General features: G+C 47.6%; 1 protein-coding gene across 1 annotated transcript; it reads left to right on the top strand.

Annotated features, from left to right (window-relative positions):
* Nucleotides 1-1,667: 1,667 nt before the first annotated feature.
* DNAJA3 (DnaJ heat shock protein family (Hsp40) member A3) lies at nt 1,668-15,905 on the top strand. The gene is made up of 11 exons (XM_067306686.1): nt 1,668-1,860; nt 2,070-2,206; nt 2,846-2,929; nt 3,741-3,941; nt 5,030-5,182; nt 7,090-7,237; nt 8,107-8,171; nt 9,093-9,221; nt 9,993-10,108; nt 10,897-10,994; nt 14,685-15,905. Exons 1-11 carry the CDS (start codon nt 1,668-1,670, stop codon nt 14,705-14,707), a joined length of 1,347 nt encoding a protein of 448 aa, XP_067162787.1. The 3' UTR covers nt 14,708-15,905.
* Nucleotides 15,906-17,207: the final 1,302 nt, after the last annotated feature.

Consider the following 17,207-nt stretch of genomic DNA (forward strand, 5'->3'; position numbering starts at 1 on the left):
TCGTGCACCGATGCCCCGGTGCTCCCTGCCCAGACAACCCCAGGGAGACTGGAGGGCTGCGAGCGCTCGGGGCGCAGGGGATCGCAGCCCCTGTGCACGCAGCGGAGTCGACTGCGGTTTCATCCTCAGCCGAAGCCCAAAACTCATTTCCCACAGCATGGGGCCTTTACCCACTGCAGATCCAGGCAGGGCAGTGACACCAGTGCACACGCAGCACGGAAGACAGGATCTGACACATCCCCCCTCCCCGCCTGCTGCTCAGCCTTGCTTCCACGTCCTCCCACACACCGCAGAGCTGAACCTCGCCGCTGAGGAGTATTTAAAGGCGCCAGCACCAGTAACGAAGGCAAGAGCTAAAAGCGCTTGGCATGAATTATCTGCTGTCTCTAGAGACACGCTCCCGCCCTCAGAACAGGTGGTATGTTAATTCTAGGTTCAGAAGAGCCTTCAGTTCTGTTCTTTGATGATGTTTTATCCACTGAGGCTGTAAAACAGTCATAGCCCTTCAGACTGTGCCTGGAGTGGAGCAGAAGACCCCAAGCGTGTCCAGTCCTGGGAGCACCAAGCCAAATCCCCCCTCCAGAGGCAGCTGTTTCCCAGGGCCAACGTGGCTTAGCTGCCCTGGAAGGGGGTGTCGTAGGGGGTGTGGGGTTTGGCTGGGCATGAGCCCCTCAGACTGACCCCGTGGGGACAACTCTTCCTGGCGATGGTCCCATCTGCCTCTCCCTGCCTCTGGTTGGTCTCTTTTGCCCAGCAGCTCGTGCTCTCCCTTCCCTGGTGGGGCTCTTCTCACACGCTCACCCAGGGCCCTGCGCCCAGAGGCTCCTCTGCTGCTTCCCCTCTGTAGTCACCATGCCGGGACTCTGCCAGGAGTTTCCCCCCCACAGAAGCTAAAATACCAACAGCCCAGGCCCAGCTCACTCAATGCACTTTGCTTCAGCACCGGGACCTCCCCACTTGGGTCTAGTCCCACTTACTGCTCCCAGTCTGTGGTCTCTCTGCCCCCTCGCCAAGCCCATCATCCAAAGCACTCCGCCTGCGCTCGGAAAAGTGGGAGAATAAAAGCACTCCCCTTGTTTCCTGCTGCAGGTAGAAGTGCATCTACTGCAGAGAAAGGCACACGGAGGGAACGGAGATGTTTGTGAGCCGAAGGAAAGCTGATGCTCTGAGCAACGCCTGCTCTTTGTCCAGCACATTGCACACGAGTGCCTCGGTGCTCAAGGGAGACCAAGGCCGCTCGCAAGCCAGCGAGGTGAGGTGGAGACGCAGCACTTTCAGAGGGAAGCGGTGCGGGACGAGCACCGCTCCAGGACACACAGCAGGCGCCTCGGGGGCGGGGGGAGGCAGCCTCGCACCCCGCGACCGCCTCTCCCGACAGGCCCCGAGGGCTGCTGGGGCCCAGGGGCCGCCTCAGGCCATGGCCGGGGGGGCTCGGCAGCGGCCGCTGCCACAGGCCCACACTGCCCGGCGACATGGCCGCGGCGCTGCGCCGCCAGAGCGCTGTAGGGCAGGGCCGACCCCGCACCGCCATGACGGCCGCGCCCGCGCCGGGCCCCGCCGCGCGTGCGCAACAGGGCCGCCCGGCCCCGCCCCGCCCCGCGCACGCGCGCAGCGCCCGCCCCGCGCGTGACCGACGGCGCAGGCGCAGGGCGCCGCCTGGGGCCAAGATGGCGGCCGGGAGCTCCTCACGCTGGCTCGGCGCGGCCGCCGCCGCCACCGCCGCGCGGAGCCGGCGGCCGGGCGACGGGCGGCTGCTGCTCGTGTGGCTCGCCCGGGGGCTCAGCGTCGCGCCGCCCGCCGCCGCCTCGGCCCGCGCCGCCCGCCGCCTGCTGCCGCTGCGCGCCGGGCTCGGCGCCGCGGGTGAGCGCGGCCCGGGGGGCGCCGCGGCCTTATCGGGCGGGGGGGGGGGCGCGGGGGGGGGAAGCGGCGCGGCGCGGCGGCCCGCTCCGTCCTGGGCCCGGCCCCAGGTGCTGCCGCTGCCCCCGGCTCCTCGCCGGCCCCGGGCCCCCGCCGCGCACCCGCAGCCTCCCGGGCGCTCACGCCTCCCCCTCTGCCCTCCTCTCTCCTAGGGACGAGGCGCCTCCCCGCAGCGCCCGCCGCCTCCTTCCACACCGGCGCCGCGGCCCGCGCCAAGGAGGACTACTACCAGGTGCTGGGGGTGCCCCGCACCGCCACCCAGAAGGAGATCAAGAAGGCCTACTACCAGGCACGTCCCTGCGGCAGCCCGGGGGGCTGGCGGGGAGGCGGCCCCGCTGCCCCCCGCCCGAGCGCGGAGCCCCCCGGGGCCTTTGGGGCTGCGGGGCTGGAGGGAGGCGCGGCGGAGAGGGCCCATAGCCAGGGAGGCCAGACATAGCTAGCGGCCGCATCGCTGGTGTTGGAAAGACCTGAAAGCCTTTAGGATCTTAGATCCTGGGAAACACTCCCCCCCCCCCCCCCAAGGGATCTTTGTTTACTAATATTCTTTTATGTTCTCTGGAAAAAATACGTATTTTCTCTGTTTGGTCCCACTGGAGACAAACTGAGGCAGCAGTAGGAACACTAAGCCCTTGTCTAGATTTGGGGATCTCTCTGAAAGGGCTTTCTTCCTGCATATGTGCTCTGTGCTGTCATCTCTCAGGCCTCTTTATGGCAAATCTTGGAATTACTCGGGGAGTTGCATAGCAGTCTACTAGGGACAGCTTTTTGGTTCCTTATAGTGGGATGATACAGACAGTGAATGCTTTTAGTTCCCTAAAATACAGATGTTGAATACCAAGCTCTGTCTCATGTGTTTTTCCTGGCATCTGAGATATACTAAAACAAATTACTTCTCTCTGTCTCTGATATTTAATTTTTTGTTGTTTAGCTGGCAAAGAAATACCATCCTGATACAAATAAGGATGACCCCAAAGCTAAAGAGAAGTTCTCTCAGCTGGCAGAGGCCTATGAGGTAATATACAGGGTTTATCATTGTGAAAAGGAGGAAAGACTGGAAGAACACTTGGAGTAGATGGGGGAAAATATTTCTTCTCTCTGTGTGAATTTTCTATAAAACTATGGCTATTGTTTCATCTGTTGTATTTTAGCCTTGAGCAGTGCCTCTGCCCCAGTGGTGCCTTTATTACCACCGGGAAATTATTATCTAGCCCAAATATTTGATTTAGTTAAATGTGTTTTGACCTTTTTGAATTTGTGGTCTTTCTCAGTAATGAGTGACTGGTATAGATGGGAAAGCTGATTACGGCAGTGGAATTACTGGTCCATTTAAACAAACAAAAAAACCTGTCAGTAGTTACTAGATTTTTGAGAAAAAGGTATATTCCACTTTGCTTCCCCCTCCTGCCCCAGCCCCCACTTCTTCCTGCTCTTCAGCTTCTTCAGAAGTCTTTTTGTGCTGGTTTCGACTCTCATAGGCTTTCAAATTTATTCCAGCGCTCGCTGCTGGCTTTCATGCAATATCTTAGTGATCTAATATACAATGTAAGCTATTCTTGCTTATTATGAATTAGCAAAATCTTGTCATTTTCCCAATGACACGTGAGAGAGGTGATGGAAGAAGAGGCTTTCTGATAATTCGGTTCACCGTGACAGCTGGGCCAGCCTCCCTAACGTCATGAAGAAGGTTGGAGAAGGGGCTTGTAATGCATGTAGCCTTGGATTCTCCTGAGAGATGTGACTGTGTAGATATAGGCTGTCCAGGACTAGCTTTGTTGCTCTGGATCTGTACAGTGTCCTGACGGTATCATTCTTTTACCTCAAAGGTATTAAGTGATGAAGTGAAGCGGAAGCAATATGATGCTTACGGTACAGCTAGTTTTGATCCTGGTGCGGCAGGTGCTGGACGCCAGTATTGGAGCAGCGGGCCATCAATTGATCCAGAAGAACTTTTCAGAAAAATCTTTGGAGAGTTTTCAGGATCCCCTTTTGGAGATTTTCAGAGTGTCTTTGACCAGCCACAGGAGGTATGGATGAAATATGTTTATTTTCTGAATACGCGAGATGAAGAACATAGAACTACATGAAATGCTAGTCTGTTACTCACTGCTCTGGGTATAAGCTTAAGCAAAGAATTTGCTTCTGGGTATGTCAGCATGCAAATGTGTCCCATCGTGTGGGTGCTGGTTGGCCTCCGATACCAAGAGTCACATCTCTTTAGTAAGCTGTATGCCTCCAGATAGAGAGAATATATTTCCTGGACTTCAGCTGCTTTATCTGCTGTGTTCTGACACCAGTTAATGCTGCCAAACTATTTTCATCATTGTATAGGCTGTAAGTTGATCTACATATGTCTGTTTTGTACTTTACTTTAATGCTGAAAGCCACAGAATAACTTTTAACTGTAAAACGAGCCTTCCAGCTTTTGATTTGACTGTTTAATTGGCTTAATTTTGTAATGAAGCCTAAGCGTGAGAAAGAGGTTTTGTTTTTCCTTTGTACTGCAGTTAAATGCACTCTTAGGTATTTATGCTCTTGATTTGTTCACTGTCTTCAGAAATATGTCTGGTATTCAGGACTTCTGGGTTTATTATAAGCAGAATATTCTGTTTTGTGGGAAGATACCCAGGAGGTAGTAGAAAATCTTTGCTGATTACTCTCCTTGCCAGGTAAAGAGTTTATTGAGGAAGAGCATGTGCTTTCACTGGCATTGAAAGACTTCACACTTACTGTTTTCTCGTTAAATAAGGCCTATAGATGTAGTAGGGTTTTTTTCTTTTTTAAGAGAAGAAAAATGTGTGATTTCTATTTTTACTGTCATCTTTTCTTCATTTCTACTTTTAAATGTCATTTTTGTTGCACAGCTGCTCATCAGACTGGTGTAATCGTCTTTCCTGCGATGTTTGCTATCCTTTTGTACCCCTTTTTATTTAAGTGAGACAGATTATTGCTTCCTAAAATGAGACAGAACATGTGTCTATCCATCCATTTCTCCTCCGCTCCATTACCTGGATATATTTTAAGCATTGTTTGATATTTGACCTAAGATGACTTAAGTCTGCTTAAGATCCCATCATTTAGCAGTTGTAGATTGATGTTCGTATTTCCTATACAGTATATCATGGAACTGACATTCACTCAAGCTGCAAAAGGTGTTAACAAGGAGATTGTGGTGAACATCAATGACTCCTGTCAGCGATGCGATGGTAAAGGGCACGAACCTGGTACCAAAGCGCAGCGGTGTCACTACTGCAATGGTACTGGCATGGTAAGTGCTTTTTAAGATACAGGTTCTTCTGTGCTTTTTGTTTTTGGGGCAAGTTAGCGCTTTCCACATTGAAAAAGTTTTTCAATAATCATCAGCTTATCTTGGGTGAAGCCAGGTTAACAGATGAGGACTTGAGGTTAATATGTACTAGGAATATTTTCATTATTTTGAAGATGTGTTCTGGACACACAACAATGGTAGCCTTGAGGGGTAGATCACCTGGTATCATATGCCCAATATACCATATCTGTATGATGTAATAGTTCTGAAATTCTTGGGCAGTAAATGGGATATTTTGAAGGGGCGGGGGGAAGGGAGGAGGAAGGTAATGACAGTGTAAGGATAATCATGAAATAACAAGATACATGTTACTTAACAGTAAGTAAAGAAATGATCGACCTTGAGGCTCTCGATTTCTGTGCATCAGAATGGGTACCGAAAAGCAATCCGTGACCAGAATACTTTTCTGTGCAAAACAGATGTAGTTGGCCAGTGGAAACGGCAAGCTTTTCCTCATGTACTTCCATCTGACAGATGATTCTCACATTCAGTCCACAGTTAGTCTCCATGACTTTTTCCTGAACACTGGCAATAATTCATGCAAGTGGATTGTCTTTGGATTCCTCAAAATACAGATGCTTGTAGATCCATGTGAGACAGCTCTTTAAGGAGCTTTGTCCCCACTTATGCGTTAAATTCCTTTAATATTCTAGAGATGAAAAGCACTGTGTTTCCCTTCCCCTTGTCATGAGGCACGTGCTCACATAGTGATGGTTTTTAGTGGTAACAGAAATTGAATCTTCTGAAACTTCAAAAATTGAATAGGAACAAACAAACAAACAAAATCCCTGTTTGACAGTGCTGTAATGCTACCTGAGACTCTGGGGAAAGAATGCTGACTTCATGGGGAAACAGAAGGGGTAGGAGAAAAGCATGTTTTAGGGAAAGATGAGTTCCTCGTGTGTCAGAGCTCCAGGGAACATAACCAGGGGACAGACTTTTTTTCTTGCTTTGTGAATGTCCTATTCTCTTCTAGTTATAAGCTGTATTCTAAAAGAGCTTGCTGACTGCTGTCTCTTGATAAATCCAGTTAGAGGAATTGGTCCAAACAATGCTTTCTTTACCGTTTCAAGCTTTCTTAATATATCTTTTAATTCTCTTTCAAAGTAATTAAATCATAGGTGTTGGAATGGAGTTCTACAATCAGCCCCCTTTATGCTCATAACACTGTGAGACTAGGTAAAATAACTGGAACAAAGCCACAAATATGCTTGGTTCTGATCTTTGCAGAGTCTTGGAGCTTACATTTTAAATCTAAAGATGTATATACGATCCCACAAACGTAAGCTGGAAGGAGACTTCAGAAGATAACATACAATAAGGCATGATCTTCACTCCTCTTGGACTGGTATTAGACTGTGAAAGTGTCACCCTCCGAACAGCTGAGTTCTAAGTCAAGGCTCTCCATTTAAGCTGCATGAGCGAAATAAACTTTCTGAGCTTCACTCTCTGTTAGAGGAGACAGAGTTACATGCTGAACGACATCTTTTTAACAAAGCATGAAGTTCATGATAAAATGGGTAACCTGTGAGTGTTAGAGATTACAGTCAGGTTAGAGGGACTGGCACTGTCCGAAGCTTGGACACGTGATAGAACTCGTAGGCAGATGTAGTCTGAGGGGTAGCATCTGTTCAGCCTCTTACAAGCAGCATCCTCATAGGATTTCTGAGCCGGTTTTCTGCTGCAGCCCTTGCAAAAGCATATCATTATCCTTGAACCCTGTCATGCTGCGTGTGCAGTTAGAAGGACTCACATGTGCTGGGCCACTGCCAGGGGTGTTGTGAAAATGAAGACACAAGTAGCTGCCCCATACCAAATGTTTATACAATCTGGCTTTTCTTCGCTAGGAAACGATAAATACGGGCCCTTTTGTGATGCGATCTACGTGCAGGCGATGCGGTGGTCGAGGTTCCATCATAACAACACCGTGTGTGGTATGTCGAGGAACAGGACAAACCAAACAGAAGAAGACAGTGATAGTTCCTGTGCCAGCTGGTTAGTGTTGTATTTGTGTGCTGCTATCCGTAAAAGTGGCTGTAGTTATTTTTGCTAAGCTAACTTGCCTCTAGAGCGTGGCTGCTCCCTGACAAATGCCAGAGCAACATAAAGAAGCTTTGTTGCAGAGAAGTTTTCTTAAGAACAAAGAGGACTGATAGCTTGGGAATTGAAAGGATTAGTAATAAGAAGTGCTTTCCGGTGATGTGTTCATATCTGGTAGATAAAAATATTTGCCCTTTTTGAGAAGAGGTTTTGGATTTTGCATGGATTCTTCTAGGCAGGTGTTGAAGAGTGGAACTCTCAAAAAGTCTTGTTGACTTGACTCTTTCATTGATCCTTAAAGAAAGTTGGAGGGGGAATCCTGAAAGCCTTAATTTGGCTCACAGAGAGTGTGTTGATTGCCTTTCTCAGCAAAGAAGATAATATGGGTAGTGGGGCTGAAAATTTGTTTCTTCAAGACCATCCTGGGTGAGCAACGTGTAATTTTCCTGTAGCTTGTGGAGGCCATCCAGTGTTCCTTGGTTCCTCACTTCCCAAAAGAATTTGCTAGGGATTGAAGTAATGAGCCTGTGTAGGGGTGCTCATCTGCCTGGCACCTTAGCGATCGGCTCTGAGCTATAAACGTGTGCTGACACCTCCTTCCTTTGGCCGCAGCTCCTGGGCTCCTGTGGAGAGTGTTACTGTGCTTCCCACTGGTAGGTCTTGTGGCTCGTGCTCCTGGAGGTGCGGGTGCTGCTGTGGTGGCAGGCTTTGGGGGATGGCAAGAGGTCTGAACAGAAAGGCTGTAGGTATTTAAGTAATATATGGAATATAATACCAGGTAAAACAGGATAACATTCCCTGTTTTTTTTCCCCCCTAACTGCAGGTGTTGAGGATGGGCAGACAGTTCGAATGCCTGTGGGAAAGAAAGAAATTTTCATTACATTCAGGGTATGTATCATCATATGTCGTAAGCTGCTTTTATTATTTAAGTTGGTTGCTTGTTCCCTTCACAATTGCCTGGGAAGTCTGACTGAGTGGGGAACAGAAGGGGAAAGAGCAACTGATCCTTTCAAACAGCTGAAGTAATATGAGCCGCCTGAACTTTCTGAGATAGCAGAAGATCTGCATTGTAACAAACGGTGGAATGTTAAGTCTGTTCGTAAAGAATTGGACTGCGCGTTCTGGGATGAGGGCTTTAGGGTAATATGCATCAAAATACAGAGAGGGTTCTTGATGCCTTCTGTCTTTGAATTGGAGGCTTGAGGAGCTGTCTGCTTGCACTGATGCGAGTCCTGAGCAGAGCCGCAGGAATGCGCTGAAGAGCTGACTGGTAAAACGCCCTTTTGCAAATACACATTAAGTGCTGATTTGCAAATCCTTTGTAGCTGGAGCCCTCTATTCCTGCACATATCCTGTCATATGTGTCTCTGTCAAGGAGAGAACTTTTTTCGGCGCCTTTGTTGTGGTGAAGGAGAATTTAGTTCTTTTCCAGTTTGTGATGCTGCTGCCAAGGTGCTTACCTGCCTTTTCTGGCTTCCCCCTGCTCAGGGTACTGGACAAGACAGCATCTTCTCTGTCTTCCAGAGAATTGTACTGACACTGATGAATTAAACTGGATTAGGGGAGGGAGTTGCTGAGATAGGAAGCAGACATCCTCCTAAGCCTCTAGCTAATTAAGGTTATGTCAGTATCTATTTTTTTCTAAATGACTAAACATTAACTTAGACTTTTTAGCCATGCAGTTTGTGGATGGTAAAGGGTCTGACTACAGCATTCTGGTATGTTTTCTTCTGAGAGCTTTGAAAGCAGTTTGCAATGAGAACTTCATGTTGTTCTGCTCATTACTCTTTGGAACCGCTTGTCTTTTAGGTTCAAAAAAGTTCCGTGTTCAGAAGAAACGGAGCAGATATCCATTCGGACCTCCTTATTTCAATAGCACAGGCTGTTCTGGGAGGAACAGCCAGGTGTCAAGGCTTATATGAGACAATCAATATCACGGTAAGTTCTATTATGTAAAAGAGCTGTGGCATAACGTAATGTAGGACAAGAAAAACTCCTTCTTTGCTGGAAAGATGGTGCAAATCTCCCAAGTCTGCTAGTATCAGGTTTCACACTTCTTCAGTATTGACTGTCAGGTAATTTGTGACCTGCTTGGTCACATCTCCTTTCATATCACCATGTAGTGACAGGGAAAGGAAGGGCTGTGTGGATTGTTGGACAGGTAAAGCACTGCTGAAAATGGCAGGCTGCTGAGCGCTGGGAAAACCTGCTGGATGATTTTTAGTGTTGTCTCATGTGTAAGATTCTCCTGGATAGACTGGCCTATTTTTGTATGTTCATAAATATTGTCCAACTTGGTCCACATATCAGGTTTTTTTGCTGTTGTTCTTTTTTTTTTTTTTGCTTGGTCGGGGGCATTAAGCGCCTGTCACAGCAACATTGGTATTTGGATGTTGCCTCCTTACTGATAAGGAAAGGATCACAATAAATTAGTAACTGGGGAGGAGAGGGTAAAGCCTTTCTCTTACAACTACTTACATCTTGTCTCAGAGAACGGTGAGAAGTCCTTTCTGAGGTCTTCTAAATTGTACTGGGTTCTTTGGTCTTTCCTTCAAAAGCTTTTTCATCATTACTGACAGCCTCTGAATGTGTCCAGATGCATGAACATACCAGATTTCCCCATCTTATTTTGAAGCCTGCTATAGAAATAGATAATTACTATAGAAATGCTTAAAATAAAATAATAAACTTGACTCTCTCTATTCATAGATACCCCCTGGTATTCAGCCAGACCAGAGAATTCGAATGAGTGGGAAAGGCATTCCCAAAGTTAACAGTTACGGCTATGGAGACCACTACATTCACATAAAGATAAAAGTTCCTCAGTAAGTAGATGTAATACAAGTTTCTGTGAAATCTTGAACTCCTTGCAAAAAAAGTTCAGAGAAATTTTATGAAAATGTCTCATTGCTTTATCTGCTCTGAGTGTTCCTTGGTCAGATGCCAGTTCATTAATTTCTCACACCGCTTTTTATTTTCATGTGAGGTAAACTTCTTTTTGTTGTTTAAAAAAAAAAAAAAGGCACAATATGGGAAGCCAGCTGTAAGAATACTAAACCCTGGAACTCTGTAAGTAGTTCTGCACCTGCAGATTTGCCTTGCTATCTGCTGATTCTGTCCAGATGCCAGCTACATTACACATCAGAGTTCTGGCTTATAACACTCCTCTGCTTTTATACCGGCAACTTAAAGGAACTAAAGTCATTTGGAGTTGCTCTTCAGACTGCTTGTTGAACCTCTGCACCACTGGTGAAGGAAACTTTATAGCTTGTGTTGCTGCACTCAGCTGGGGAGTTTGTTTCCTGAGCTCCCCTTGCCAGATGTATGTTTTGCTGCGGCTCCATGTGGTTCTTAGCACTTCAAAAGACTTTGGTTTTTTTACTGCAGTTGGTGAAATGCAGTGGGTCATATCACTCCTCTTCCACTAGCGCTTATTCTTTATAGAGTGCTCATTTTAAGAGCACCAGAGGGATTCCCAGTGTATTTCAGATGTATTAATCTTGTACTTCCAGTAGCTGCCTCTTGTGTGTGCTGCCAGATTAGGGAAGCCTATAGATAACATCTTTCCATAAAGATAGCGGTAACCAACAATCTGTGTTGGTCTGACCTGCAGAAGGCTGACGGATCGCCAGAGAGCTTTAATGATGAGCTATGCTGAGGACGAGGCAGATGTGGAAGGCACAGTGAACGGAGTCACAAATACATCATCAGGTAAGCAGCGGGAATTAGTGCTCCTTTCTCATGGAGGTGGTGTGGGAATGCAGAATGCTTCCCGAGGATTCAAGGGCAGGAAGGTGAGCCAAGGTGACCTTCAGACAGCGTGTCAGCACAAACTGCTGAGTATATTATTTTGAGAGGTGTTTTTACTGGTATGACATTAATAGGCTGTAGCATAAAGCAGGGAAATAGCCTCTGTGGAGAAAGCATTACTCCAGTATTTACTGGGCAAATCTGTGCATGAACGGAGAGCAGGGTACCATTACCTTTAAGATACCCCAGAGCCTTGACAAGTTCTGGTGAATCTTGCTGTGGTAATGAATGCCTTTAGCTGCCTGCTTTTATCCCTGTGCCAGAAATAACTTGTCTTAGTAGCAGGGGTAGAAAAAGGGAATATGCTTCAACTCAGTTCTCTGTGCGAGCTGAAGTTCTCAGCACTCACTCCTGACCTCGGCGGGAATGTTTCTTAATTCTGACCCCCGCGGGACAGTCGCTTCCAGCACAGGAATGTCATGGACATCTGCCAGTAATATCCTGAACAACTGCAGTGAGATTCAGTGGGGAACTTCTCTGAAAACCTTCGCAGAGTGTTCTGTTGTTTGTCACTAGCTTTGAAAACCTAGAATAGCTGTTTGGGATGGAAGATGCCCGTGGTGCTCCTGGGGTTTGGGCTCTAAATTACTCCTTAAAAGCGGAATGGAAATACTGCTGTCAGCATCACTCTACGCTCTATTCAGTGCATATAGGAGAGTCTCGGACAGAAGTATTAGCTGGTGGTGGATGTTGGCTCCAGTCAGTACACAGCATCGAGCACAGTGGAGGGACTGAAGTCTGTGGAAGCTTTGTAAAGCTGCTCTTTCAGCTCCAGATTAAAATTTTCATTGCAGCAAAAAATTTGTGTACTTTTAAGTTTCACTGGTGAGGTATCTGGTATGAATAAGAGCTAAAGGCATAAAATATATGGCAGAACATTAAGGCAACAGCTTTGTCTTTTGCTGCTAGAGAATTTTTATTTGCTCATATTGGAACAATGAAATTCTTAAAGTCTGTTAGGTTGCGATTTATTTTTATGGTAGAAACCTATAAGGGGATTTAAGACTGTATACAGCTAAGCAAAGGTGAGAGTCTGGGAATTCAAGTCCTCTCCATTTCAAAGTACAAATCCTGAGGAATATAGGCTGATGCAGGAAAGTTCAGTATATTGGAAAGCTGTGTGCCATATGTTTACCAGCATTATGTTCCATAGCGCTTTCATAATACGGCAGTTAATGGATTGTCTTTTCCATTGTAGGTAAGCATTAAGGGTGAATCTTGGGGGAAAGGGGCGAGATCTCTAAGCACAAATCTTTCACCACAGCTTTTTAAAGATGTTTATGTACCAAAGGGGGAAAATGCAGTATAGATTTGATTTTAAGACACAAAACTGACAGGTTTTACTGCACTTAACAAGGTGGATTAAAAACAATACTAGTAGCTTGCAGTATCAAGACAGGTTGTTGTTGAGTGTGGGAAGTTAGTTCTGGGAAGCAGAACATGCCCTGAGCAGAGGCGTGTTTTTGCTGCAGGCTGCAGTATTTCACACCATTGCATCACTCTGAACTTGAGAGTCGGGTGTGGGAGGATGGGGAGGACTGGACTTTGTGTTTTCTCTGTGTGCAAAGAAAGCTTGAGGAGGATTTGATGATTTTGTTATTGATGCTTTTAGTGTAGAAAAAGCAAAAAGGTCTCTCTTGTTCTTGCTGTAGCCACTTCTCAGAGGGACAGAAAACTTCTCTGGGTTTGTCTATATAGGAAAATTAGCTGGTTGATGCCCTCTAAAATTCCCTGTCTGGATAAACACTTGTTCTGAAATACTTGTGGCCTTTTTCATTCTAGCCTGAAACTTTCTAAGCAACAAACTAAACAGAGATGTTTCTTATGGGAATCTGTGGGAAGATGTTTTGGGACATGTGGCTTAAATTCACACTGTAGTGTATCCTGGTGCAACTTTCTCGCCTGCCCAAGCAGGATTACTAAAAAACTGGTAATAACAGAGCTTGAACAGCTAGCTGCTAAATGCCTGACAAGAAGCTGTTGCTGCGTTTGTCCTCAGAGTTCAATTTATGCCTTGATGCTGTTTGTCAAGCATTGAATGAGAAATGCATGAGCTGAGTTCCCAGTCTGACTTCACACACCCTTGTTCGAAAGGGCCATGATACAGACAGTGAAATGGCAAGGCAGAGTGTTCCAGAGACCACCAAAATAGCCTTTTCTTCCATAAAGTCATTACTCTCTGTGGTTAAGCTGATTGTTTGCTTTTAGCGGCAGTCTCTAAATTCCAAATGCTTGTGTTCAAAGTTTTTTGGGGTCCCTGCCTTTACTGTACAAAACCAGAATTCCCTTGGTCAGCTGCAGGGCTTGAGAGAGGGGAAGGGAACAGTCTTACCTGGGCTAACGTTCTCTTCTTCCACTCCTGGGGTCTGGGCTCTGCATTGCTGTCATTCCAGGCAGCCCTAGTAGTGTGGCTCAGTGACAGCTCACTGGCACATGAGGCACAGGAGAGGCCTGTACACGAGGATGCTGGCAAAACCAGCTGACTTCAAACTTTACCAGCCTCCATTCCCAGTCTAAAATATCCCTGTCGCTTTGTCTAGGGTGCTGACTGCTGGTGGGAGACGTAGCTGGCGTGGTTTGAGGAATGTATCTGATGGCAGCCCTTTGCTGTTTGTGTCCAGGTGGCAGGGCCACGGCTAGCGCTGAAGCAGGCGAGGATAGGCCTGAGGCTGAGGAGAACAAGGAGGGATTCCTTACCAAACTTAAGAAAATGTTTAGCTCCTGATATCCCATCTGAGGTAGGAAGCCTCTTGTGTTTTATTGTTGTTTTTCCCCTCATGCTAAGCAGAACTTGCATTTCTTATTGGGCAGTAGAAGAAGCAGAAGCACAGCATTGCTTCTCTCTTAGCCTCAGGCCTTCCAGCCACTAGTATGAAAAGCCCTAGCTGTCCTGTGTTACCTGGAGCAAAAATCCACGGACTAAATTGCACTGTGGCTGCTACAGAGAGGGAAATGCTGGCTACATCTTCAAGGAGCTGGCTGGCCCTTCTCTCTTAACCCCTGCAGCTCTGCTTCCCGGGAGTACTTGCCCCTCAGTGACTGTACCCGATCCAAAGCAGTGAGCTTGCTCCCATGAGCTAGTGAAGCTGCCGCTGCGGAGCAGCCCTGCCTGGCAAAGCAGGGGTTTGCTGGGAGGCCCACATGGGCCTGCAGAGTCTCTGGCGCTCGTATGCTCAGGCCTGGCTTGCCCTACCTTGGGTTTGCAGTGCCAGCAACTGCCAGGAAGGAATTTCTTTGTTGTAAAGCGTAACAAAGCCCACGGCGCACAACCTGAGCGCAGCGTTGTAACTCTGGGATGCAGGTGCCGTTTAATCAGCGTTGAGCTGCTGTGAGGGAGCACTGCAGACTTGAAATTATCTATTCAGCTGTGACAGGCTGTGGTGTCTTGGATTCCAGGGGCTCAGCTTCCTGCCACTTTAGGCATGAATAAGATGCTTCAGACTTGTCAGTTTTCTGTGGCAAAGAGTGTGATTCGAAGTCAGGTGGGGAGGTGCTCTCCAGCTCCTGCGCTTGCAAAACACTCTGCAGGGGCTGCATGCCTTAGGCTGATTCACTCAGGAAGTGTTGAAATTTCCCTTCCTTCAACTGCAGGGAAACGTTCTACTGGAAACTAAGAGCCAGCAGCTGCATATCATCTTTGCAGTCGGGGATGAATCTTTCTGGCAGCAGGCTCTGGAGAGCAAAGGATGTCGATCAGCAGCACAATGAGAAATCCCAGCTGGAGAGGCCACAAACCACTGAGGCACCAACCACCACGGTGACGTGAGCAACTGCTGTCCTAGGAAATGGTAGCAAAGGAAAATGCTGTCTTTGCAGTAATGGCACAGACACCTCTTGAGGTTGCTCCACAGTTCCTACCGCTGCTGGAAGTTCACTTGGATTCCTCTAGTCCTACTGGTAAAAATTAAAATTGAGGTATTAATTAGAATCCAAAACAGTGGAAATCTAAAATAAAAACTGTCCTTCCAGCCCAGAGTGGAGCAGTTTGCTGTATGGAGTCCAAGATGACTGCTTTCACTCGGGTGCCCTTCTGAGTGCTAGACGTGTGGTGAGCTTATTACTGCCTATCTTCTCCTAGGAGACTTGGTGCATCAGTGACTTCTGACCCTGTCTTCAGGACAGTCTCCCATGCCCTTCTAGCTGTCTTGTTTCTTAGAGCGGGCTGCCTCCCCTCGGCAGAGATGTCTCAACGCACAGTTGCCGTGGGTTCGTCAGCAGATCTGGGGTTTCCTAGGCCTGTTGATTTCCTGCACAAAGAGCAGTGATGGAATCTGCGCTTTGCCTCAGGTTTCCCTCCCCCCCCAAAGTTAACTAAAGTTACAACACAAATGCTGTTGCTATGAAACTGGTACAAGTTTCACAGCAGCTCTTTGAAAAACCTCTATGGCTGCAGCATTCAATTGTTATGCTACGTTACCACCAGGCCCTTTTCCAGTTTGGGGCAAAGTTTTTTTTTTTGTTTGTTTTTTTATGTTGGCAACACAGATAGTGTAAATGATTGGTCTAAGAATCATTGTCTTATTGTACCTACATGTGTGAGAATACAAGTGAAGTGGTTCACTCTTTCCCGATGGAGTCGAGCTCTTGCAGTGAGTATTTTCATGGTTACTGTAGCCAGCTGTTACTAGTTATAACTTGCAGGTACCATCAAGCCCCCCCCACTAATCAACCAGTTAAACAAGGACATGCCATAGTCTTGCCCTTCTTAATTTGCTGAAATAAAGCACGTGTTGCCTCCTGATTAAACTGTCTGTAAAGTGAATCTGTATCCATGTAAATAAGATTGACTTCATAAAGATATTTAACACCTGTTGTGCTTTACTGCCTCATCTACTGTTCCAGACTCCTGACTGCACTGGTTTGGCTCTAACTCTCTTCCCTTCCCCAGCAACATGGGCAAGGAATGAAGGTCTTTTCTAGATGAGAAAATATATCTAGCTGTCTGAGTACCTTGTGGCCACAAAGTACTCAAAGTACAGACGTGGCTGCCATGTCCCTGGTCTCTCCTGTAAGCAGAGCCTTGAGGGTACTGTCAATAAGCCAAGAGGGGGGGGGAGGGTGCTTTTAAGGGGTCTTAAATTCTATGGTCCTTAAATGCTTCTTAGCAGAAGACTGACAGGAGTTTCTAACAACATGTAAAGACCCAACTTGCAAAGGTTCTGCTCAGCTAACGGGCGATGACTGCAGACAATCTGGGAGCCAGAAGGCCAGGCTGCAGCTGCTAAGAGCTGCCGGGCTTGAGGAATTAGGCTCTCGGCTAACACAGTGCAGATGTCACAGCACCATGCTTTTAGTCTCTGAGGCTGTGAGCATGGTGCTGAGGGCACTGCCGCTAATGCAGTACGTGGTGTCTCTGAGCACGTGCTGCATTGCTTACCCGGGGTGCATGAACTTGGTCCATGGAGGGACCCCAGTGTTCTCTACTTAGGAGTCGGCTTCTGGCCTGCTGTGGGTATCTGCACTGGCTGCAGGGAAGGTGCTGGCCTTTTGTGGTGCAGAGCCACTAAAAGAAGGCAGCGTGCCACATGGTGCTGTATCCTCATGCCCAGAAAAGAGGGCAATCCTGGGAAAACCACACACAACCCTATGGAAGTGAAAACACCCCAGCATCACTAAACACTGCCTTGAACAAACTGCAAGGTAGCACTTCTGCTGCCTGTCTGCCTGCAGGTGTACCAGGCTCCCGACACTGCCACTGGGCAGGGAGCTGTGGCTTTGCTGGGGCAGAAGGACATTCGTTTTGCCAAGGGGGGTACTGCTGTCAGCACTTGGCCCACATATGGGAGCCCCCCCCACCCCACACTATTCCAGACAGACAGATGGGAAAGGCCCTTGTGCTGCTTCTCTGCTGGTGCCAACAGCCATGTCCATGCCCAGCCAGGGCAGGGACCCAGCTCTTGGGAAGGTGTAAGGCCTTTCCTCTTACTCTAAGTACACTGTCCTGAAGCAGTCTCCAGTAAATGGAGCAGTTAAAGTCACATGTGCATGTAGCAAAGCTCTTCCCACCTCTTGCATCAGCATGCTGCTCCCACACATGTTCCTGTAGGGTCAGACTTTTGCCAGGGCACTGGTGAAAACACAGTGCAGCTCAGTGTAGCTCACCTTAGTCAGCAC

The sequence above is a fragment of the Apteryx mantelli genome, chromosome 16 (assembly GCF_036417845.1).
Source record: "Apteryx mantelli isolate bAptMan1 chromosome 16, bAptMan1.hap1, whole genome shotgun sequence".
Classification (NCBI taxonomy): Eukaryota; Metazoa; Chordata; class Aves; order Apterygiformes; family Apterygidae; genus Apteryx; species Apteryx mantelli.